Source organism: Schistocerca nitens, chromosome 2, assembly GCF_023898315.1.
Source record: "Schistocerca nitens isolate TAMUIC-IGC-003100 chromosome 2, iqSchNite1.1, whole genome shotgun sequence".
In the NCBI taxonomy this organism is placed as follows: Eukaryota; Metazoa; Arthropoda; class Insecta; order Orthoptera; family Acrididae; genus Schistocerca; species Schistocerca nitens.
Genome location: NC_064615.1, coordinates 271,449,026 through 271,475,654, shown reverse-complemented (window position 1 = coordinate 271,475,654; position 26,629 = coordinate 271,449,026). Strand labels below are relative to the sequence as shown.

The 26,629-nt window shown below is 35.9% G+C and overlaps 1 protein-coding gene across 3 annotated transcripts in view; it reads left to right on the top strand.

Annotated features, from left to right (window-relative positions):
• LOC126236016 (trehalase-like) overlaps positions 1-25,652 on the top strand; it is a 29,224-nt gene extending 3,572 nt beyond the window's left edge. The window contains exons 2-4 of one of the 3 annotated variants that reach the window (XM_049945028.1): positions 3,764-3,872; positions 5,011-5,093; positions 18,609-25,652. In XM_049945028.1, the coding sequence (XP_049800985.1) occupies positions 18,621-20,417 (1,797 nt within the window). In that variant the 5' untranslated portion in view covers positions 3,764-3,872; positions 5,011-5,093; positions 18,609-18,620 and the 3' untranslated portion in view covers positions 20,418-25,652. Of the gene's footprint in view, positions 1-3,763; positions 3,873-5,010; positions 5,531-18,608 lie in introns of those variants that run through there. The other 2 variants (XR_007544862.1, XM_049945029.1) reach the window with 2 other exon arrangements.
• The last annotated feature ends 977 nt before the right edge of the window (positions 25,653-26,629 follow it).

The following is a 26,629-nucleotide window of genomic DNA, read 5'->3' as shown; positions in this document are numbered from 1 at the left end:
CTTATGTTGTGTTGCTATTCCTTCACCATATATGACCTTAGTATTTTGCACCTCCCCACTATTTTTCCTTCTACATAATATGTAATCAATTTGGCTTTTATTTTCACCACTCCTGTATGTTATTAGTTTCTCTCTTTTTCTTTGGAAGTAGGTACTCGTAATCACTAGATCAAAAGCCACTGCAAACTCTACTATCTTTTTTCCTTCCTCAATTCTCTCGCCATCCTCCATGCCACCTCTCTTCCCCACCTTTCCTTCCGCCACCATGACCATTTAGATCCCCTCCGTCTATCACTCTTTCATTCACCAACCATTACTCCATCCAAATCTTTCCAAAATTTTTCCTTCTCGTCCTCTGAACATCTCGCTTGGGGTGCATAGGCTGTCAGCACTGTTACCATTTCTCCGCCAATCATCATCTTAACATACATGATCCTATCATTTACTCTGCTGACTTCACATACCTCTTCTTGAAGCTCTCTGTGCAAAATAACTCTAACTCCTCCATTTCTTGATTTCCAGTATATTATGGTAGATCAGGTAGAGATAATGGCAGCAGAGTGGATTGTGTGCCTCAGTAATACAAATAGTCAAACCAAAGGTACAACATAGAAAAATACCTGTGGAGTTGGCAAATGAACATATGGTTCCTCAAGAGGGGCAACAGTCTGGATAATTGTGTGATCTTGTCTTATATCAGTAGTGCGAATGGCTGAAAGCTAAGGAAAACTACTGTTGTTATATTATGTGGTGATGTACAGCTCTATGTGGCTTAAAGATATATTGCTGGGTAAAACATTCTGGAGGTAAAATGGTCCTCCCTTCAAATATGCAGGTGGGTGTACTGAGAAGGTTCTGAATGTGGACCGTTAGATTTGTAGGTTGATTAGAGAATTTAAAAAGGATAAGTTCTAGTGATAGTAAGAATTGAAGTTATAGGGACGAGATTTATGACCTGAAGACAGAGTTATCACAAAATCAAATAGGTATAATGCTAGGTGTAGGACCAATAATGATTAAGAAAACTGGAATTCAGGTGAATTACTTGTGTGCAGCATAATGAATGTGTTATGGTTACAGAAGCCAGGACCTACGAAAGTAGTGCTTATTATCTCTACAGAGGTTGAAAAATTGTATGATATAAAATAAATGGGTCAGTTTGTTAAGAGAGAAGGAGCATTTAATTGTGACAAGGGAGTAAAATTCAGTAGATGGAAAGGGAGAATTTCAGAAAGTGCCCTGGGAGAAAGAAATCAAAAGAGAAGGTGATTGGTAGAATTTTGCATGTAGCATGATTTAGTCTTTGCCAGTATTTGATTCAAGAACCATAAAATATTATATAAGTGGAAGAGATACCAAAAGGTTTTAAATAGATTATATGATAGGACACAGGTTTCGATACCAATTTTAGACTGCTAAAGATTTACAGGGGCAGATGTGGACTCTGACCATAATTTATTGCGGTCAGAAACTGAAGAATTTATAGAAAAATGCAATGTGGCTAGGGTAAAAGAACCAGAAATGATTCAAAGTTTTAAAGGGAGCATTGAACATAAATTACCTGAAATGTGGAGGGTGTAAAGGAGGGGAGGGGGGGGGAGTGGTTAGCTTTTTAAGGGATGAGATAGTGAAAGCAGAAGAGGTCCAAATAGACAGAAAGACAAGGGGTTTTTGAATTTAATTAAGAGATGACTGAAAGTTTGGCTAGTTTTCTCAGATAGTACTTCATAGTAGATAACTGCATCATCTGTGAAAAGTCAGAGTATTGTTAATATCAGCTGCAAGGGTGTTAGTGCACAATGTGAACAGCAAGGGCCCAACACATTACTCTTGGGGACACCTGAAGTAGCTTCATCTGTTATCGACTCTTAGTCAAAAATAACGTACTTCACCCACCCTACCAAGAACTACTCAATCCAGTAACAAATTTCACTTGTTGCTCCATTGTGGATGTATCATGAGCTATGAAGGAATAGTAAATTTAGTTTTGAAGAAAGTTTGGAGGGGGGGTGGGGTGTTGAAAAGTATAGAGGGAGACCAGAGTTTTGTGTGTAGAAAGCATCAAACCAGTCAGAAGACTGATACTGATGACAAGAAAAGGGCAGGTTCAGGTGAATGTAGGTAGCAGAGATGAAGAGGCTTGCCTAGGATAACCTAGCATGGGGTGTAGCATCAAACAAATGAAACAAAATTAGTATAGCTAAAGCACTATGCCACAGGGGGTTAATATGCAGTGAATGCTGAACAATGACTTATGAGCTGGACCGAGGAGATACTTGAATGATGGGTTACTATAAAAATAATTTATGCAGCATGAACAATGGGAACTGGAAAATGAGAAGTAATGAGAAGCTTTACCAAGATATGCAGAAAATATCACAATGACAAAGTGTATTTTAATCTTTGGACATCCCTATTGAATGAGTGGAACAGATAAACAACACAAAGATTCTTGTATTTCTGGAAAAATAAGTCAACGATACTATTGGTTACAGAAATAAGGAAAGAACTAGAAAGAAAAGTATCAAAGAATTGGAAATAACATAAACTATTGTAAGAATAAAATGTAAAATTCAGAAAGCTTTCAAGGCAAAAAGATAAGAAATCTGGGGAAGAAAGGGAAAGGCAACAAATGAAGACAAGAGTAATGGAAAAAACAGGAAACAACAAAGGAAAGTTTTTGTCACATGATCTGATTTGGTCAGTGTATAGAAAGAATGGGACAGTACATTATATGTTTCCAGGATTTCTAATGAAAGCACTACAGAATTACAGAAATCCCTTATACAGTCAGGTTCTGTGAAAGGAAGATTTCTTTGGTCCAGTGAAAACTTTTGTATGTCCTTATAACATATTTTAATACGCTAGACTTTTGCTAATCCGCTGATTCCTTGTACATATATGTGCCAGTTTAGTGGAAGTGCCAGGTTATTAAGTGTCTTACATTCAGTGTAAACACATCGGGATTATACTGTATTAAATCCTAAGATGCATTGAGTTTCATAGAAAATTTATCTTTGAGCGTGTACATATACAGTAGTATCGCTCACTATGAAAAATGTCCAAAATTTTTAGTTTTCGCAGTAATGATATGCAATGGCAGTATGCTTTATCACACAGTGGCTTTACCAGCATTACATCGGTACTGCATTTTTCCGATTGTTGCATAACGTATTCCAGGAAGATGTGTGCAGCTTCAGCACCAGCAGTGTGAGATATCGTCAAGTTCTCTCCTCCTGTAGCTTCATCATTATCACTTTAATTGTAATGTTCCTGTACACTTTTGATTAAAAGTTTGGCTATAAATAGTTGCTCACCCAACATTATACTCGGCAGCATTGGCTTTCTGTAAAGAACTACAGTTAAACTTGTATCTGTTTAGATTTTCTGCTTGAGGTCTAGCATAAAGTGTTTCCTTTTAGAAACAGTGATACTGAACTGTAAAGAAAGCAACAATTTCAAACATGTAAAGCATTGTCTAACATTGTGATTAACTGACAACATTGTTGCACTTGAGAATTCGTTTTGTTATTTGCCTTTCTGATTGAGTGTCTAGAGGCTGGATGTGGGCCAGGCTATTGATGGTCAGATTAGCAAGAGTATTAATTTACATAACCAAATGTTGTATGAGGAATCTTACGGCTTACATGACATGGAGTACATATTTCTTCAGTTAACATAATTTTTGGATTTTGAGTCAGTAATACAAAATTTCCACTCCCCCCCTCTTCGCTCAGGTGTATAATACTAGTTTCTCTTGCAGGCAGTGGAAAAGACTCTCCCGAACTCTGATGAATATCTGCTTGAACCTGGAACATAGGTGTCAATAAGACAGAATAAGTAACTTTAATTTTCCTGTTACTTTTTGCACGGTAAGTTAAACTTATAAAGTTTAGCAGAACATATTTGGATTTGAGTAAAGATTCACATATTTTGTAAAAGACTAAATTCAGATGGAATCTGCTTATCACCATAGAAACAAAAAAATGAGTCAAACTCAATATTTCAGTGTAAAATGTGTGTCTCGATGCTCCACTTTAAAACATACCTCAGATGCATTAGTACACAGATAGAATATTATTGATACTGATAACTTTGAAATTTAACTTTGTCCTCCATTCTGTGCGCCAGAATTTGATCTAAGATTCATACAATTGTATATTAAAAATTTTTTAAGGTGTTTTAATAATTTACACAGATGTTGCTTGCTGTAGTGTTGATTGTTTTAATTTAAAAGTTGCTATACATCTGAGTTTAAATAAAAAAACTACATGAAATGAAACTATTAATGAATGAAATTCATTTTAAATTAAGATAGTCATCCTGTCCTGATGTACCTGTGGTAGTATTGTGTAAAATAAATTGTATAGCTTGTCAGCTTTGTCTAATACATTACATACTGAGAATGGAAAGAGTGAAGATGATAATTCACCATATAGTGGACATGTCGAGCAGAGCATAGGCAAATAAAAAAGGACTTTTTAATTTAATTTTTCATCTTATGAATGTTGAAGTTCTTGTTTATTTGCACATTCACCATTCCCCATTGTCCACTATAGAGTGGTTGTTTACTCATTCCATTGTTTGTATTCCACACTTGAAAATGGTGTATGTAAAACACTTAAAATTTCAGTACAACTTTTATGTGAAACTGACCCTGTATTTAAATGTTTTGTGAACAAAACAGACAAAAAGTTACATCACTAAAAATGGTATATGTAAAACACTTAAAATTTCAGTACAACTTTTATGTGAAACTGACCCTGTATTTAAATGTTTTGTGAACAAAACAGACAAAAAGTTACATCACTAAAGCACATTAAATTGGCACTTTGTGTGGCAAATTGCTCTTTCAACTAATTACATAAAGTGACAGTTATAGTTGTACTATTTCTCAGTTAGCAATCAACATTTGTTCTTTCTTCACTTGTTAAAGTGTGATGGCTCAGAATTTTCTGATGGTGCTATCCGCATGAACTTGAACAGTGTTTCAAGGTAGGTTCATTGTAGGTCGGTGATGCTGAGGCCAGCAGTTACCTTCTAGACGACAGCAATGGCTCGGACTTCATCCATCGTCACCAGTGTTGGAATCGGTTAGTGCCTCTGATGTGTTGGTGTACCTTCGTTAAAATGTCAGAATAATGCCATTGAAGAAATGGTAGAAACAAATTTTCAGCTTCCACCATCTCCAGAGGGTTGGCTGTTTGCTTCCATCTTCAGCTCAAAGTTGGTGTTAATTGTAATTAAAATTAATTATTAAAATTCCATTTAGAATTCCACCTCACTTCCTAAGTTTCTTACTGTTAACATTTTTTTATCAATTTATATTTTTGTCATTCACATGTGGAAGACAAAGAAATATTCACTCACAAAATACGATAAGTTTTAAACAGTGCAGAGATAGACAATACCCCTGAAACATTCCCTGAGAAGAAAAAAAAGAAATACAGAAGAAACTATTTGGCTATCAAGTTCCACTTTACAATATTGAGGAATTTTATACTGCATAACCTGTAACTTTCCCAACAAAGTGAGCAGATGTACCATGCTTACTATAAGTTAAGCTAGTACTGTAATAAGTTAGCGAACTGATTTTCTTACTCTCACTTCGAAATAAATTTCTCTTGTAACATATGTTTTTTTACTGTGTGTTTCTCTAGTTATCAGACACTTTTTCTTCTGTGTTTTAGCAAGTTCTTGCTATGTGGTAATGGAGTCACCCCCAAACAAAAACTGCTAATCATGTGTTTCATGGGAAACCCAATGTCAGCAGAAAATTTTGCCTTTTTTTCTTACCACAGGCTATTCTTTCTTCTCTTTCCTTTAAAAAAAGATGAGCCATGATGTGTTCATCTGATAGTGAGCAAAGTTTAATCTGGTGCAACAATGGGTTAAAAGGTATGTCTTAAAAGACGGAGTGAAAGCCAAAGAATAGCCAGTACTGTTAACATGGAAAGGCAATAACAATTGGACAGTGTGGTGCCATCCAGCATGTGAGATGGAGCAAATTCAGCATGGCAGATGTGATGAGCAGATGTATATCACTAGTACAAGTGCTTAAGGACTCGCTAGCTGGTTGGCTTTATTTTTAAATCACAAAGCATAGTAAAGGGACATGGAAATTGGAACTCACTGATCTGCAAAATGTGTTGAACTGTATTCGACATCCAGAATGAGATGTAGGTAGAGCACTAGCATGCGAAAGGCGGAGATCCTGAGTTAGAGTCTTGGTCCGGCACACAGTTTCAGTCTGCCAGGAAGATTTGTGTTCGACATGTTATTCGTATGGCTTTTTCTCAATTAGTTTGTAATACAGTTAGTAACAACAAACATTTAAAGATTAATGAATATGTGTTTGCCACAGCTTCCTTCCCATACTTGCACCCCATTCCCTCGTGTGCCAACAGGTGCTGCTCTGTCTGTACCGTCATATGGTAACAGTACTCAGTCCCTCTTGGAGTACTGGTTATTTTTTTGTGTTTTATTGTCTTGGTGAACACACATCACTGAGCAGAATATGCCATTAAACTGATATGAGACAGCTCTTTTGAAGAACAACATGAAATTCAATTTTTTAAGTATTTGGTTTGCAATGAGAAACACAGATGATTTCCAATGGTAATGATAATGGCTAATGTGTAAAACAAGAGATGTGGAGTATTTGTTTGTGTTGGCTCCATCAACCAGGAAATTCCAAATATATGCCAAAACACTATAGAAAAGCGCACCTTATGTCACATCTTTGTTTTATTGCCTTTTACTCATTTCTAGCCCAAGGCAGTATTACATTAAAGTTCATGCAAACTATTTGGAGGAATAAAACTACACTCAGATTGTAGCATGCTTGACAATAAATTACCAGTGAATGAAATGCTCTTACAGAGTGGAAAAGTTACCAAACCAGGTATTCAAAACAGTGTATACTTGCAGATAACAAACAGGTAAAAACAAATACAGAAAAGGACATAATATTTTTTGTGAGGGGGGGGAGGCATATAAAAAATTAAAAAAACATTGAAAGCTTCAATAAAAGGGGAAAATGAAGAAAGTAGGAGTAAAATATGTTTCTTACAGAGAGGTGAGTATATGTGAAATATGCATGAGGCTGGTACAAAATGGGGGGAGAAGACACTAACAAGTTTGTTTGAAGAGTGCAGTTTTGTCCTTGGGTGTATGGATCAATAGCAAGTTCTTGAGAACCTTTTGCTGCAGAATCATTTGTACCTCAATAAAGCCTTCCTGCTTACACCATCTTTGTCATGTTGAAACATGATCAGAGCAGATAATGAAATAATTAGTGGTACTCATGGTGTAGTGAGAAAAATATAAAACAATATAAAGGTGTATGTGGAAAACATCCCAAACAGCACATTAGAACCAACAAGAATTTTAAAAAAATTATTGCGGAACGTGTAAGTACAAGATTTCCAGTGAGGACTCTTTTTAGAGCATCGTGTGTTTGCACTTGATTTTACGTTATTTCACCAAGTATCACAGTATATTCCTAATACACTTCTACTGCTCAAACATAGAACCCATCTTAATTCATAGTTAAGGGAGAATAATCCACTTCCAGTGAGACTGCAGGCCATGCTAACCAAGGAAGTGTGTGCGTGTTGTGCTAAATTATCATGATCTTCAATGCCACAGTTTTTGCACCTCATAGTAGAAATTCGTCACCACCTGGGAGAGAGATCCTCTAGAAATAATTTGCTGTTTTGAGCTATAAACTTATTTAAGTTCGGGATCTTGAAGTACTTGAACTGGTGACAACCATCCCTAAGTTTTCCTAAAGCAGTCATTGGGAAGTCAGAATGAACAACAATTGGTGGAAATCACACAATCCCATTTTTGGCGTCAAATACAACTATAGTGCTGCACCACTCCATGAGATAATGGTGTCTACCTCAACAGATTGTTAATGTTTGCAGTGGATTGTTGGGATGGGATGAAACTGATACTAGAGCATCCAGTGCTATTTGCTCATACAGCAAAATTATGCCTGTTGGTATGAGGACATGATGGGATGGCTTGAACATCTATATTTTGACATTTGTCAGTGTTCTGCGTCCTTTGTAATGTTGTGCATTTCTTTATTAGGACTAATGGACCAAATGTTGACCAATTAATGACTTTACATTCTGTTTTAACTGCTGTGGCACCTGAATTGTAGAACAGCAGTATAAATTTAGTGAAGATGCTTACCATAAGTGCAACAAGTCAAACACCTTTGTTGTCTATCCCTTGCATTGAGAAAAACTTGAACACCACACATTGTTCTAGTATGCCTGTATGTTACAACCTGATAAAAGTTGATGGTGCCCTCTTACTTTACAGGTTTGCTTCGAGAAGAAAAAAGTGAAAAATGCATAAAATAGTGTAGTCGCCCAGTAGCTCATTCCACTTAGCAAATAGAAGAAATGTTGAGTTATGGACAAGCACATTAAAAAGAGAGAACTTGTTAGCTATTGGAATAAATCCTTTGTCGATCTATTACTTGATGAATGGCATCTTTACTCCTAAATTATTTACATTTTGCCCTAACTTTTGGTACTATGTTTCTCAGGAATGAGATAATGGGTGACTTCACTTTTTTATGCATTTGTCACTCTTTTCTTCTTGCCCATTAGCAGATTAAATAAATATTTCTACATACAAATCTTTAAACCTTTGAGGTCATTGTCTTTATAATTCTGTATATAAATCCAGTTAATATAAGTACTTCTTCTAGATTTCCTTACTGAGCGAGGTGTTGCAATGGTTAGCACCCTGGACTCGCATTCGGCAGGATGACAGTTCAAACCCACATCTGGCCATCCTGATTTAGGTTTTCCACGATTTCTCTAAATCATTTGAAGCAAATGACGGAATAGTTCTTTTTAAAGGGCACAGCTGACATCTTTCCCTAATCCAACGGGACTGATGACCTTGCTGTTTGGGTCCCCTTCCCCAAACCAACCAACCAACCAGATTTTCATAGTTTGAATTTCTTTTAGTTACATTTTTGGACTGCAATTTACATTGTTTTACGAGCTATGTTTTTATTTATCACCACATTGAGGAAAGTAATGTGAAAACAATATGTAGGACCTGCATTGTCGTAAAAAAGCAGTAGTGGGTCAATCCATATGAAGTGGTCCAGTGATGGTTGCTTGACCATTTTTAAATATTTTAATTTTTTTATATGTGATTGCCCTATATTTGAGAAGTTCAAAACAAATTTTTAAAATAATTTATCTCTCACTTTTACTGAATGGCAGGCATTTTTATTTGTAGGCGCGCAATGATTTTTCAGTCTGGAGACATGAATATCTATCCACTGGGTTAAGTTACAAAATTGCAATTGGCATGATTGTTTTTAAGAAAGTGTCCTCTACAAAATTGTCTATTACACAAAATACCCTAAATTCAAAAATAACCAGGCAAATTACCTCCAAAGTTTGGTGTCCAAATCTTTAAAAATCCACTTTTTAGGCCCAAAAATAACAAACAAGGAGTGATTTATGAGTGTCTATTTTTTTCCTATAGTTAGATATCATACACTACTAGCCTCATATAGAGCAAGAACACTTACAAATGCTTCCTTAATTTTTTATGAATTTTTGTAATTTGAAAATTTTCATTTTTTGTAAAGTTTGGGGTTAGTTATCTCAGGTGGGACTGAATATATAAATATGATTTTTGCACAGGTTGTACACCTATATGATAACAACATACTGTAAAAACTTCAACATTGATATCTGACTCTGAACGAAGATATGAATTTTTGAAAGTGAGGAGATAATTCACATTACTCTACGTCTGATCTTATGGCTGTTACCTAGTCATGTGTGATATTGGTGGGATATAATCAGTTATTATTGAAGTAAGGTACTGAATTATAAACAAAAAGTGGAAACATCACTGAACTTAACATTTATATTATTTTGTCATACTTAAATATTTTCAATTAACATCCTTCGATATATAACTGTTCCTAAACCTGGTGGTAAATGTTAAGAACACTTATTTCTTCAGACAGCTTCTGTGATACAGAATAAGACCTCCCAGTTGCTGTGGTAAGTTCAAGCACTAAAAGTTTCTTTAAAACATTTCTCATTGGTATCCAAACTTTGTCACTAGTTGATTTCTTGAATGATGTTCTTGGGCCAACAGGGTTGTAAAAATGCACAAAATCATCATTGCTTTCCAAACTTATTGTTTCAACCTCTGCAAGCCACCACTGTCCATCATTCACACATGCCACTATGTCATTCAATGTTAAAGACAGAGATGTAATTTTACTTACAAAATGATCCTCATAAATTTCAGTATAAATTTTGGTTTCTGATGTTACATAGCATCGAACTAAGATTTCTGCAATGCCAAGGAATTTGTGGAAATGTCTTGTTCCTTTTATTGCTATACTGTTTTCAAATCTGGTTTGAAGTGTTGTTTTCATTTGTAGAACCACTCCTTCCTTCTTGATCAGAAAATAGGTAATGCCTTTAATATTATACTTACAAAAGACATACATGTTCTGTACTGTGAGAATTTGGTCTGTGGTTGCAATGTTGTAACTTAACCCAGTGCAAAGATGTTAGCATTTTTGCTAAGGTCTCTAAACTGAAACATCATCGCGTGCTTACAAATGAAAATGGCCGCCAGTCAGTAAAAGTGAAAGGTAATTTTTTTAAAAAAACTGTTTTGAACTTCTCAATTATAGGGTAAATCACATATAAAAAATTAAAATATTTAAAAATGGTCAAGCAGTCAACTTAATTTTTATTGGACCACTTCATTTGGATTGACCCTACTAGGATACTGGGGGAATTATTGTGAAGGAATGCCAATTATATTATTATGAGACCAAATCTTAAACTTTAGATCGCTAATGTTCTGATATTCAGTTTAACATGTTTGGTGATAATGTATTTGGAGGTGCTTTAGGAAAGTTAAATTACGCTTCAGCCATAATCAAGATCAATAATGTTTTTGTTAATTTAAAATTAAGTCTGTAATTCTGACAACTACTGCCATCTTCAATTTTCTAATATCTATTGTGAGTCAGTATGTGTCCGCAGAGCCTGGCCTGTAGTATGCCAAAATGCAATCGCATCTTTTTTTCCAGCTGAAAACAACTGCCTTGTGTCTCATGTTGTATACATGTGGTGCTACATTGTGCAGTCTTTATGCAAGTGTAATTTTATATCCCCTTTTTAGTGTCTAAATTAGGCTCCCTTGGTAGGATCTATCAGCGTGCTAGTTGTTCACAACTAAAATAAATGAGAAATCTAAGACGCTATTTGAGAAGTCAAGGTGATCAATCAGAATACAACCTATCTTGGAGATAATGCGGAAGTTAATTAAGAGCTAATGGTAGATTTACATTTTTAAAGTTACTTTTAGTGTTAGAAAAAGTAGCTACACACCACATAGTTGTGGTTTTGACAGGTTCCCCTCTCCCCCCCCCCCTCCCCTCCCCCACTGCTCTCCATTATTTGTTTACTAAAAATATATGACTTCTATGATGAGTGGTTACCTTTAGACCTTCCATTATTTGTATTCCACCCATAACTTTTTGAGTATCATATTAATCCTACAATAGTATGGAAAGGATAGGTTGCTAAGAATACTTACCACGTAGATGAGCCATTGAGTTGCAGATAGGTACAGTGAAAAAGAATGCTAGAAATATTAAGCCTTTGGACTAAGTCCGTCATTATAAGTAGAAAAGTGATACACATATGGCCACTGTCATCTAAAGAGCTAAGGCCTTAGCACAGCTCAACATGTCCTTTACATGGTAAGTAGTAATCTGTCCTTTCCATATTGTTGGTATTCCATCCTGGAGTTTCATTATTAATGTTGCAACTACAGTTTTGTATAATTTTAAGGGGTAATCTTGTGGACAGATAAGCTCATAAAGTACATATCCAGAACAATGAGGAAATAGATCACTGGCATCTTTATTTGCTACTCCATTCTAGCAATTTTATAAACCAAAATTTTCTTCTGTTGACCTTCTTTGTGATTGCAACTAAACATTTCTACAGCCTAGTAGATTGCAACATGTTCTTAATATTGTAGAATTATTACCAAAGCCGATGAAAAACTATAAGCTCTTAAACGTGTTTGAGCCAGTCTAATAAGATATCATTAAGAAGTGTAATTTGTTCTAGAGACTATGGACTCATTAATTTAGCAAACATTTGAACCATAATACACTAAATAAATGAATTTCATTATACTTATGCACCATATATGCAGTGCATTTTTCCTCTCAGATTTTTTAAGTGTACACTTGTGAGTAAAAATTATAATTTTAAGTAGTAGTAGTAGTAGTGGTAACCAGTGTTTTTCATGACATGGAATCTGAGAGCAAGATTTTATTTAACACAATATAAGAATTATCTCAGACCAAAAGTGTACTCTGAAAATTTTACAAAGGCTATAGGGTTGATCTAGATGAAATCCTCTATTCATCCTGCTTTAAAAATCTGTTTTAATTAGTCATTACCATGCTCACTTTAAAACTTCAGGAACAATGTGCCTTAGATTCTGCTATTTTAATAAATGCTTGCAAAATACCCAATGTAAGCAATGTTGGGATAAACATCTGATGAAAAAGTCTGCTGAAATTTCTAATTTTAATTTTGTAGGTTTGGTTGGGGATATGTCAGATCTGAAACTGGATTGTTTATTATTATTATTATTATTATTATTATTATTATGCTATATCATTGCATTGTGGAGTACCAAATGATGGAACTTGTGCAATACGTACATACTCGTAACTACACAGTATCATAGTTCGGACAATGGATTTTTTAATAAAATAAACAGCAGGGTTTATGCACAACTGTGCTCTGTGTGACAATAACATATTACTAACTTGTTTAATACTTTTCATTATCGACACACTTGTTACTAGTCTTTTGTGTGTCCTTGTGGAAGGCAATATTTTGATTTTTTGTGGGGGGGGGGGGGGGGGGGGAGAGGAGGAGGGGAGCTAAAACATTATCCACAAGTTTCATTGTATTAATTCTTTTCATTGGGATGACAAGTGTCTTGCAGTTTTACATCAACTGTTGAGAAATGCATCATTAAGCCGGAATGTTTTGCCCATTGATTATACTGTTGGGGCAGCTGTCATGGCTATTTTGGTGTGGTGCATATTTAGCAACAAGGTGGTAAAGTTTTCAGTTAGCATAGTTTGGTGGTCATTCTACTGGGTAAACAGCTGGTACGTTGTCATCCACATACAGGATTTGATGCACAGTAATTGCAGTACTTCCTGTGTGTAACATGGCTGGCATTTCTTTCAGTAGGACAATACATAGGCACACTCTAAAATATTATTAAAAGCTTGTACCCACACAGCCAGGGGTTAGTTCCATTCCTGCACACAGTTCTAATCTAGTGAGAAGTTTAGTGATAGTGCACATTCCATTGCAGAGTGAGATATTAATTCTAGTATCATATTGTGCAATATTTTGCTTTTCTTATTAATGTTAAAATCTCAGAAGTGTAAAAAGTTACTAACTGAAGAGAAGTTGAATATGACTCTGTTGACCGTACAGTAAAGCTTGCAACAGGCAGCAGGCGAAAGACACAAAGAAACAAATATTGTTATTAATGAATATTAAAAACTGTACCAATATAGTAAAAGAAAATTAGATAGGACTAATTATGATGGTAAAACTAATGACTCTATTTGAGGTGTATTGTCTGCAAATGACAGCAATAATAAAAATTTGAAATTAGTTAAGAAGTATGCTAATGTGTACACTGTATTTAAAAGGCCATTTTTAGTAGGGCTACCAATATTGCGAAAAATGAGCATGATTGTAATAACTCAAAAGCTTGTAACTGTTTTTTCCTTCTGGGCGAAAAGTAGGAATGGAGCCTTTGAAGATAACACAAATGATTATTTTGGACGGTATAAAAGAAAATATTCAGGCAGTGAAATGAGGAATTGATTACATGCAAATGTCATATGAAATTTATGAGAGTTGGTAAAGCACAAGTGCAGAGGATGCAGTCATCTCGAGGCCAGATCTGTCGTGACAGAAAAAAGTGTTGCTATGTAGAAACTAGTAAGTAAGCATTTAGATATTTAAGATGTTGTTGTTATTGTGGTCTTCAGTCCTGAGACTGGTGTGATGCAGCTCTTCATGCTACTCTATCCTGTGCAAGCTTCATCTCCCAGTACCTACTGCAGCCTACATCCTTCAGAATCTGCTTAGTGTATTCATCTTTTGGTCTGCCTCTATGATTTTTACGCTCCATGCTACCCTCCAGTACTAAATGGGTGAACCATTGATGTCTCAGAATGTGTGCTACCGTCCGATCTTTTCTTCTAGTCAGGTTGTGCCACAAATTCCTCTTCTCTCCAGTTGTATACAGTACCTCCTCATTAGTTACGTGATTTACCCATCGAATCTTCTACATTCTTCTGTAGCACCACATTTCGAAAGCTTGTATTCTCTTTTTGTCTAAACTATTTATCGTCCACGTTTCACTTCCATACATGGCTACACTCCATACAAATACTTTCAGAAACGACTAACTGACATTTAAATCTATACTCGATGTTAACAATTTCCACTTCTTCTCTTTCCTTGCCATTGCCAGTCTACATTTTATATCCTCTCTACTTCGACCACCATCAGTTATTTTGCTCCCCAAATAGCAAAACTCCTTTACTACTTTAAGTGTCTCATTTCCTAATCTAATACCCTTAGCATCATCTGATTTGACTACATTCCATTATCTTCGTTTTGCTTTTGTTGATGTTCATCTTTTACCCTCCTTTCAAGGCACTGTCCATTCCGTTCAACTGCTCTTCCAAGTCCTTTGCTGTCTGACAGAATTACAATGTCATCGGCGAACCTCAAAGTTTTTATTTCTTCTCCATGGATTTTAATACCTACTACAAACTTTTCTTTTGTTTCCTTTATTGCTTGCTCAATATACAGATTGAATAACATCGGGGAGAGGCTACAACCCTGTCTCACTCCCTTCCCAACAACTGCTTCCCTTTCATGCCCCTCGACTCTTATAGCTGCCGTCTGCTTTTCGTAGAAATTGTAAATAGGCTTTTGCTCCCTGTATTTTACCCCTGCCACCTTCAGAATTTGAAAGAGAGTGTTCCAGTCAACATTGTCAAAAGCTTTCTCTAAGTCTACAAATGCTAGAAACGTAGGTTTGCCTTTCCTTAATCTTTCTTCTAAGATAAGTCGTAAGGTCAGTATTGCCTCACGTGTTCCAGTGTTTCTACGGAATCCAAACTGATCTTCCCCGAGGTTGGCTTCTACTAGTTTTTCCATTCGTCTGTAAAGAATACGTGTTAGTATTTTGCAGCTGTGACTTATTAAACTGATAGTTCGGTAATTTTCACATCTGTCAACACCTGCTTTCTTTGGGATTGGGAGTATTCTATTCTTCTTGAAGTCTGAGGGCATTTCGCCTGTCTCATATATCTTGCTGACCAGATGGTAGAGTTTTGTCAGGACTGGCTCTCCCAAGGCTGTCAGTAGTTCTAATGGAATGTTGTCTACTCTAGGATGCAGATAAGAAAAGCAAAAGAAATGAAAAGTGAGAGGTGATATGAAAGGAGAATATTGTGTCTACATCATTGTACTGAAATTAACACTCAAGTGTTTATTCTGATTGCAAATAGCATGGACACCTAAATCTTTCTGTGCAACTCTGATTTCTGTTTGTTGGTATGTGTTAACAAAATATTTTGACATTAGACCACAACAGAAAATGCCTTTATTTTAATGATTACTTCACTCTCCATGAGTCCCCCCCCCCCCCCCCCCCACATCCCCCCCCCCCAATTTTGTGACAAGACAAAATAAACTGCCCATATTTGAACTTTTTCAGTACTTTCTGTCAATCCTATTGGGTAAGGATCTAATACTGGGAAGCAGTGCAGCAGAAGAGGATGGACAGTTGTGGTCTAAGTGGTCTCTTTAGTAGATTTGTTGCACCTTCCAGATACCCTGCCAACAAAACAGTCTTTGGTTCACCTTCCCATAATATTTTCTATATGATGGTTCCAATTTAAATTGTTCATAACTGTAATCCCTAGGTAGTTAGTTGAAACAACAACCTTTAAATCTTTAAATGTAGACAAACGTGGTATTCCATTATGATCTATTGTTAGCACTATTGATTATCTGACTTGTAGGATAAACAAACAACTGGCCATTCTCCTACAGGCATTTATAGGAAAAGCTGACATTGGTATCAAAGCTTCTGGTTATTTCCTCAAACAATTAGAAGCTCTCAGGTTGAATCCAATGGTGAGGTCAGTTTTGATTCTGTATCACTATTTACTATGATTCCTCTTAATAAGGTAATGTCACAGTTGGAAAGTATTTTCACAAACAGTGTTGCAAATCTCTTTAGATATTATCACACTTTCAGTGGGACTACAGATTCTATGAGCAAACTCATAGTGTGGCTATGGGGAACCCATCAGTACAGTTTAGAGATTTTTATATGGAAAAATTAAGAGAAGCAGCCCTTCAAATGATAGAGAAGAAATCCCCACATTGGTTTCAGCATGTTGTTGAAACTTTCGTTATGACCTCTTGGAGAAAAAGGAAAAAAAAAAAAAAAAAAAACATTGGAACTTTAGGGAACAAAGTCTAGAGAAAGTCCACTCATACACGTAAGTACCTTCTCAGAAATTCCAGTCACCATCCCAAACAGGAAAGAGTGATCGAAACATTGGTGCAGCAGGCAAAAAGAATATTTGAAGCAGAAACTCGATCATTTCAAACCTGCCTTGAAAAGAAATGGTGACTCTGATGAAAAGATACATAGGGTATGCCACCCTAAAATATCTGGCACTTCTAGTTAGAAAGAACCAACTAAAGAGACTTTCCCCTCTCATTTACGCAAAACAATCATACATCACCTGAGCAGAGTACTGAGAAGAGAAGTGAGTAAATCAACAAGGAAGGTGCACATATATTGGAACATTGCAAAGGACCTGCACCCACTGCTTGCCACAGCAGGAGTATGTAAAATCCCTTGCACATGCAGCTAAGTGTGCATAGTAACTGCAAAAAGAAGCATTAACACCCACCTCAAGGAAAACAAGAGCAACCAAATAAAAATAATGATCAAAGTCATTTTGATAAAGATTTAAAATTAAAAAATTTCGAAGCACCAGACAAGATTTAAACCCACAACTGTTGGTGTAGGGTTATGCTACACAACCAGTTTCTGTTTTTAAAGGTATGTAGGATCACGTGAAATTCCGAACTGCCCCCCCCCCCCCCTCTCCAATTACTTGCACATGAGGGCCAGCAGGATGAATGGCTGCAGGGTGTGAGACCACTGACCTTAACCTACATCACCATATAGACGGTTTCTCCACCACCAGGGACCTCTTCTTGTTAGTTTTCAATAGATATTAATGATTGAGGAAAAGAGAGACTGACGAATAAGCAGAAGTGGAAACAAGTGTGGTAAGTTTTCAGGAAAGTATAAAAGAGCAGTTAGCATAAACTAGGACTAGATCTTAGTCTGTGCTCCCAACCACACCCCATACTCTTCTCCCAATAATACCTGTCGGTCCTAATCATTGGGAAGATGTATTTCATGAAATAGAGGATTGTTCAACCAATTGAGTGCTTTTACCACACAAAAAATATTAAATGAGAATGAATTTGTATATAATTGTATGTTGACTACATAGTAATTTGAGGCAGAATAGTGTCTCAGTAGCACTGTGGAAAGTTATAACCAAACCATGCAAAAAACAGCAGCGGGAGCTAATAGTGGGCTCTAATTCTAAGACTATAAATGTTGCTGCCAGACAGAATATTAAAACTGAAGGTGAGGTGTCAAAAAGTTTTGTTAAATTACAGGTTCTGAGAACACAGACTTCTATCTGTAATTGGCTCGTACACTTCCATAAGATTGGTGTTGTGCATTATGATAGCACAGCCATGTGGAAGGTGAGTACTAGTTCAGTCCGAGAAGAAAGGATTAAAAAAATTCTTTGGATGGTTGCTAAAAAAATTCTTTAGATGGTAAATTTAAATTAACTGATTGCAGTACTGTTGTGACAGTTCAGATAACTCTGCAATGGAAAAATTAGTGCTGATGTGGCTGCAGGAACAGCTCCCAAACATTTTACAGGAAGTGTAACAACAGTTTTGAAAAATATAGTTCTGCCTTTGAAATAAGACATAGTCAATTGCATTGTCTGAAAGAATTGAAGGAGGGAGAGAAATTGTCTTGCTTGTTAACTGATTAAAACATCTTGAGAGGTATATTGTACAGTATCCCATCTTGGAGAAGTTTGAAGAGACTTAATGTTACAACAAAAGGAAAAAGAAAGTTAGTCTCTAATGTGAAACATTACCTGTAATATACTAGCATAGATCCATCACAGTGATTAACAAAATATCCTGTGATTGCTAAGTAAATGTTTCACAGTTAATACTAGCAGTCTTGGTATATGTTAATTTCACTAGCGTATTGTGAAGTATTTAGAGTGGAGTACTAGTTAAGTCTAGGAATGTAAAGTAAATTAGTTAACTTATATCAATTTTGAATGTCCCTTCATTTGTAACTGATGTTATTTATTTCCTTTTCAGTTTGTTTCGGAGATGTTCCTCGAAAGCGAAGTCATTCTGTGCCTTGCTTTGATGTCACTCGTCTCTGGAAGCGACACTCTGCCTCCAACATGCGATAGCAACATATACTGCTATGGCGAATTGCTCCACACAGTGCAGATGGCCTCAATTTTCTCCGATTCGAAAACATTCGTGGATATGAAATTGAAATATCCTCCAAATGAGACGCTCCAACGTTTTGATGAAATGATGAATCGAACAAAGAAAAATCCTACACGTTTTGATATTGAAGTTTTTCTAAATGATACATTTGAACCAGCTGGCTCTGAATTTGAGGAGTGGGATCCAGAAGATTGGGTTGAGCATCCTGCATTTCTTGACAGAATCCATGATCCAGATTTGCGTGACTGGGCTAGAAAATTGAATTTGTTGTGGAAGTTCTTGGGCAGAAAGATAAGAACTGATGTGAAAAATAATCCTGATCATTATTCAATTATATATGTGCCAAATCCTGTAATTGTCCCTGGAGGGCGATTCAGAGAGTTCTACTATTGGGATTCTTACTGGATTGTAAGAGGCCTTTTGGTGTCACAGATGTATAATACTGTTAAGGGCATGTTACATAATTTATTATCAATTGTTGACCTTTATGGATTTATTCCAAATGGTGGCAGAAAATATTATGCTATGCGCTCACAGCCTCCACTACTTATTCCTATGATAAAAAGTTATGTTGATGAGACAAAGGATATTGACTTTGTCAAGGAACATATTGTCACCATGGAGAAAGAGTTCCAACATTGGATGGTCAATCACACCATCAAAATAGAAAAAGATGGTGTTCAGTATAAATTAGCGAGATACTTTGATCTGTCCTCGGGACCTCGACCTGAGTCATACAGAGAGGATTACACAAGTGCCCAAATATTCAGAACAGCAGAAGAAAAGGAAGCGTTCTATTCAGAGCTAAAGACTGCTGCTGAATCAGGTTGGGATTTTTCAACTAGATGGTTTATTTTGAATGCAACAAATAAGGGAAATCTTACAAATCTTAAAGTGAGGTACATTATTCCTGTAGACTTAAATTCAATAATATTTTGGAATGCAAAGATACTTTCTGATTTTTTTATGAATGTTGTTAATGACGCAGAAAAGTCTAGTATGTATGAAGAAATTGCTGAACAGTGGAAGGAAGCAGTGACCAAAGTTTTATGGCATGAGGAAGTTGGTGCTTGGTTGGATTACGACACAATCAATGAGATCAAGAGAGATTATTTCTACCCTTCAAATCTGGCACCATTGTGGACAGGCTGCTACTATAAAAGTGATATGACTAGTGATCGTGTGGCAAAAATTATGAAATACTTGGAGAAATCGCAAATTATGACAAATCAAGGTGGTATACCTACGACAATGGAGCACAGTGGTGAACAGTGGGACTATCCAAATGCTTGGCCCCCTCTTCAGTATATAATGATCATGGGCCTGAACGCTACTGGGGATGACTGGGCGAAAGCACTGGCACTAGAGTTGACAGAGAGGTGGGTACATTCCAACTATAAAGCTTTTAATTCATCAGAAGCAATGTTCGAAAAGTATGATGCAACTGTCGCTGGAGGTTATGGAGGTGGTGGAGAGTATGAGGTACAGCTTGGGTTTGGTTGGACAAATGGCATTATACTGGAATTTCTTGATAAATATGGTGACATACTGCAGCCCGAAGACCAGTTCAACATACAGGCTGCTAGACTGGCAGGTGTAGGCATCATGTCAGCAGCAACAAATCTTGTTTTAGTCTGTCTTTCAGTGGCATTTCTGTTAAGTATATGATTTTTCTTTTAGATTATTGAAATTAATATGGCCAAATGTGACAGTAATGAATTTTTCTCCAAATTCTGTACAAAGGAATGTTAGAAGCATCCATAAAAAGCCTTGTAGGTTTTAAAAATGTTGCTACTCTTCCTCCTCAAATGAGAATGTTTATGTGTCACTTGCGTATAAGTGTTAATTTATTATTTCTGAAGATCGTGTGTTCATCTGTCTTAAATTATGTGAAGACTTGTTAATATTGTTGGTTTATGTTTTCCTTTGTCTGTTGTCAGCAGCTAAGAAATGAGCTATTTTGCCCTTCAACAAAGTATTTGTTACATGTCAAAGGTGATGTTCACAATTGCTATTTGTTGATTCGATAAATCATAGGTGATATGAGTTTAGTTCCTCTTATGTCCTATGTCAAACTATGTTATTTATGCCATTGTTTAACTGGCTCAAAATTTGTCACCTCTGCCGTTAATACTGTGATGTAGTCATAATTTTAATGTATCTTGGAAACTGCAGGTGTAATATGGCCTACATACAAATTCAGGGAAGTTAAATTTTTGCTGAAAAATTGATGCTAATAATAAATCTGAACAGCATTTGTGGACTAAGTTAGTGTATTTATTGTGATGCCTGTTGGTTTAATGCATTCTGATAAATATCTGAGTTATGTTCAGTTTGGAGGAAATGAGGAGGTGACAAATTGTGATCAGTATTATATCCCAGTCATAAGATGCCCAATTTTGCCCCAGACTTCTGGTAAATAGTATTTCCCATACCAAACTTGGTTATTAAAGTGAAAAGGTATAAAACCGCAATCTAAAAGCTTCTGTATCAACCCAAATAACGGCATCCTTTTTCCATGCACACCCACATGAAGTGAAGCTAGACAAGGCCATCTGTGAAGATAAATGATAAAGACAGCCTCGCAGAGTTAGAAGTTGACAGAGTAATACTTGCGGCTGCAGTGTTCTCAGATTATGGGATGCTTGCTGCATGTGGGAGTAATGGTCGGAGGGGAGGCAAGGTTATTAATAGCACCAGCATAATGTCACTTGCTTTAGATTCATTGGTTAGTACGGTAGCGTGTGCTTTGTAAAGAAACGGGTTTTTTTTTCCATCCTCCTGACGAAGTGAAATAATCATTACTTGCCAGTATTTCAATAGATATTTTTGTGTTAATGATTGTTTATGTACTGTTGCCCTGACATGAGAAATGTACCCTTGTGTTCTGACTGTCTACAGTTTTATTTATTTTATTGCCAGCTGGCAGGTATTATCTACTCTCAAAAGACAAGATGCCTGTATTTAGCCTTCCGGAGGTATGTTTTACCCCTCAGCAATCGTTGCCTTTGAATAGCAGAGTTTTTAAGTATTAATACAGAAGTCGACTGTTTATGCTGCCGTCATTATGCAAGATTTCTTTTATGATGTGTTGTCCTTTCTTTGTATTTATTTTCCATGTAAATATTTCACAGATACATTTCGAGATGATGCTCAAATTATATAATTATTTAAGAAGAAAAATTGGGGGTCAAGCTTGCTTGGTATAGGCATCAGTTTATACTTACCTCTATTCTTCACTCCACTTTTTATACCATTAGTTTTGCCTTGAACAAAATTAATACCTTAAAATATTAATTATCACGGAGTTGTTCCATATTAGTATAGGTCTGAAACTGAAAACAGTTGTATGTAACATTATTTTTATTAAAAATTTGTGGCATTAATTCCTTGTATGCATGTGAATTTCATGTATGTGAAATTCATATGGATACTTCCTTTATTTATTTATTTTTTTTTAATTAAAAAGATGGATGTTATTTTGAACACCACGTACAGTCAGTTTTATAATTTCTTTGTTTGTGTAACTGAAGTTTGATACAGCAGTATAGAACACTTTTAGTTCTAAATATTTGCAGTCCATATGTAAATGATCAAAAACATTACACAAGTGTATTGCAAGTGAGAAATAATGTGAGATACAAATTTTACATTCAATAAATGTATATTTTTGTGCAATATTAAAGTGAAAGTTATCAAAATTATACATGTTGAATAATCATTATGTAATTTAAGTTGATAATGATGCTGGGTAGAATGACAGTCATTCAAAGTATCCTGTCTATTGAAACTTAGTGTTTAATGTGCTACCATGAGGAGCAGAAATGAACTCTACAAACTGCTGTAATCATCTAAAGATCATGTTCCAAAATGTTAGCTTTTTTTATTTTCTTATTAGTCACTTGAGTCCCCATCACAGAGTTTCTCGTAAGGAGAGTCAGCGCTCGTATTTACTGCAGTTTGTAGTGTTAAAACCTGAATATTCAGCTGTACTGTGTGCCTTAATCTCAACTTCAAATGGAATGTATGTAATAAGCAATTTGTGGTAGTAACAAGCTAGTGTATGGATGATGGTTATTGCTCTAATGTGGTGTTGCTTTTCTTTGAGTTTCTGACTGAAATTCTATCTTCTAAAAATGACAGGAGAAATTCTGGTTCCTACTTAAAGCTAATTTGTACATACTTAAACTTTAAAAGTATTGAAATATGTTCTTACCAGTTTTATTTTGCCTGTTGAACTAAGTACACAGGTGTCAAGTTTATTTCTTGTTTCATCAAAAACCATGTTAACTGCGTGTTGTGCTGCGTGAATTCTTTTTTAGAGTAGTAACCAGTCCCCCATTTTAGTGCTTTGCCCCCATGAATATCAAGCTTATAAGCGAGGGAAAAAAATTGTGCCTGCTTGAAACACTGAATAGATGAACACCAATAATGTGACTCCATGACTCAGTGTTGTAGGTAACATCCTCTCTAATTTTAAGTTGTTGTTGTTGTTGTTGTTGTTGTTCTATTTCCTCATAAGCTCAGTGGCTACTACCAATAGAATACTGAGTGCACATAAAAGCTCAAAATGTGGTGATATCACCATTTTGTGAACAGCATGCAAGGTTTTAAATTTCAAAAAAGACTTCTCTGTAGTAATATGTAGCCATGATATTTTGTTTGTGAAGAATTATTTACAGAATTTATTCCAATGAAATATAGTCATTCTGAATGAAATTTTACAGTTGACAATGAAATGTGTTGTTGGATTGTCCACGGATAGTAGAGAGAAGCAGACTTGGATTGTATTTTGAAGTGAATATTAAATATTGGTCTCTTACTTTCACTGCAATTTGCTGCTTCTTGAATTCACAGGGTTTTACTTGGAGCTGTAGAGTCCAACTATCTCTCTGCTATTGTGAGTAATCTGTTCTGTGACATTATTTTCCTAGAGACTGCTAGTTCTAAACTGCTAGAACAACAACATCTGTTGAGTTAGTAATGGGAGATGGGAGATTTTGGGCTGACTACAAAGTTCAGTTCTGCAGTGTGGTGGATTGTATGAAAATTCCACTGTGCTTGAGACAATGCTCAGAATTAAGTGCTGCTCTCTGTTGTCATCCCAACAACCAGTAGCTCATACACCATTTCATTGGAGATTGCCTTGTCTTCTCTTTGGCATTAGTGTATCTCAGTTTCACTGTAGTCTTGATCTTACAGGGAAGTACGTAAATCCTTATAGATTTGAGGTAGCTCTTTTCACTACTTAGGCACTCTTTATGTGGAATGAATATGAATTCTTTCACAGAGAGTAAATTGCTGCTTTTTAGAGGCCATACTCCTAAACCTTTCTTGCAGCACCTGTGATTTTTCCAAGTAAAGTCTGTTTTATCATCAAATCATTTCTGAAAATCACTGCGTTCTTCTGCATATAGTCTCTGTGTACCATTCTGAGTTGTCCTGCGCAAATGTGTCAAGCAGAAAATATGACATTGCTTCAAAATAGCTCCCGAATGTCACATTCATGGTCCCCTTAAAATTATTTTGTAGCAACAAAAGTTTCTGCTGGTGTTGGTGGTCATTCTGTATCTTCATCTAATGAGTCAATATTTGACTGTATATAAACCAGTTGTAAGTCTGTGTATGATCTCAAGTGTAATTACCAACTGTTTGCTTCGACATTTTAAGTATGTTTGTTACAAGTCTGTGAAGCCTGGAACTTAATCAGACCTGCTGTCCTCTCACAGCAGGCATCACACATTTTTGTGCAAAAAACACAGATTTGAAAATATATCTAAAAATTATGATCACATAAGCTAAAAAGTTGATTAAATCATTCCTCGTGGGCTGTGTTAAGTGTTTGTCAGTTGCTGCTTGTTGTGCAGGCTTGTGTGTATAATGCAGATGTCAAGGCTTTATGGATGGTGCCTTATGAGTTAAGTGTGCAGTTGTTTCACATGATGTGGTGCAACTGGATATGGTTACAGATCAGGTGCAATCTGCCTTTAACATAATTTGTTCCAAGTACTTCATTCAGACTTATAAGTTCTTGCCTGTAGCATATTGGCTAGGTTGCCGATAGCCACATATATTTGGCTATCTTAATTTTTGCTCCTAAATGGTAAAATTTAATAACTGTGTTAATTTGCACATTGGCTGGACAGGGTACTGATTCCAGGTTTTACCTTCTTATGGGCTGGACTCTTTTGTATGACTGATTACTGTGGCTAAAGAGAAGAGGCATTCAAGGGACAGCTTGCCACACCTTGTAACTTCGTATGCAGAATTCTAGGTTTAATATAGGCATGAAAGAATTAATCCAGAGCTAAGCAGCCCAAATTGACATACTTGCTGCCACTAAAAATTCACGATTCCTTGAAGAAAAGAAACAATTTTTTGTTTATACTACAGATTGTTACAGTTGATTAAATGTAAGGAGTTTCTCTGTGTGTGTTTGCATTATGAAAATTTTGATAGTTGAGCAGTATGAGCAATCAGTGATAAAGAAAATAAGAAATATCTGTGATATTTTTATTGATGTACACAATGTAAGCATTTCTTAAATGTAACATTCCATTAGCACATAGAGCAGTATTCTGCCAAATAAAACTTGACTGCATGCTGTGCTTTGGAGATTGGTTCCTGATTCTCACCCCCTCCCCCCCCCCCCTCCTCCCACCAACACACACATACAAAAGAATTCATGCAGCAGAAGAATTGATAGCAATTTTGGCTGTGAACTTGATTTAGATAGTTCCTTTCCTACTATTTCAGTAGTAGTATTATTATAAATTATGTTCACTGACAGATATTTTTTCTGTTTTCACTGACTATTTTAAACTTGCATTTGTTTATATGTGTATTTTCTTTTATCTTTTGACTGTATAGTGTGCAATAAACACTCTAAGATGTTTCAATATATTTTGATTATTATTTTTTATCTTATGTTTCTAAATACCCCACAAAATTTGTTGCAGCTGTCTTTGTGCTAATGTGTTAGTGCTACTTTTTTTTTCATCTCGGGAGAAAAATATTCACAGATGTGTTCTTGGGAAAAAGTAAGGGCACAACGAAATTAAAGCAAAAGAAGTACCCGAGTATGAAATGCAGAATAACATAATGTATAGCCATTTGAAAGATGCTACCTTTGGAACATTCACACAAAGAAGTGCACAAACACAGTTTTACCAATGTAATCATTTCATGGGTTCTGATTGAAGACTGAGGGTGCTGACTGCTTCACCAGTCTCAAATTTGAATGATAATGTGTAGAGAACAACACTGTGACAAGACAGATGGGAAGTAATGGTTTGTTTCCAGGTTTTAAAGATGTACATAGATTCCTTGGGAACTGGTGAGAGCAAAGAAAGCAACATCTAGAGGTTAAAAGTACACAACTCCTGGCTACAATTGCAAAGAGTTTTTTTCATATATCTTTATGAGTTGGATATTATTGTGGTGTAATGTTTGATTTTTCCCAGAGCTAACTAATATAACTAGATGTTGGACTGGTCAATTAAAAGGCAGCTAAGAAAGAAATGTAGTTGACTTAAAATTTGAGTTGCATGTTGTGTGTATGGCTGAGTCACACAGTAGAAGCAATGGCATTTAACTATACTTTCTGAAGCTGTTCAAATTTTGTTGGATTATGTGTTGACATAATTTGCTTTTACAGTAATGTAGGTTTTGCTACTGATAACCAGTGTCTGTTGGACATTGTTTATTCCTCACATGCCAACATAATGAATATTTTCTTACTTTGGATGAAGTTACAATTTCGACAACATTTCTCTTCAGCAATTTTAATGATGAATTTGTTGTTGTTTTTTCTTTTTTTATCCTGAATACAGTAAGAGTACAAATGCCTTCTGAAGGTAAGAAGAGGCCAGCTTTAGTGG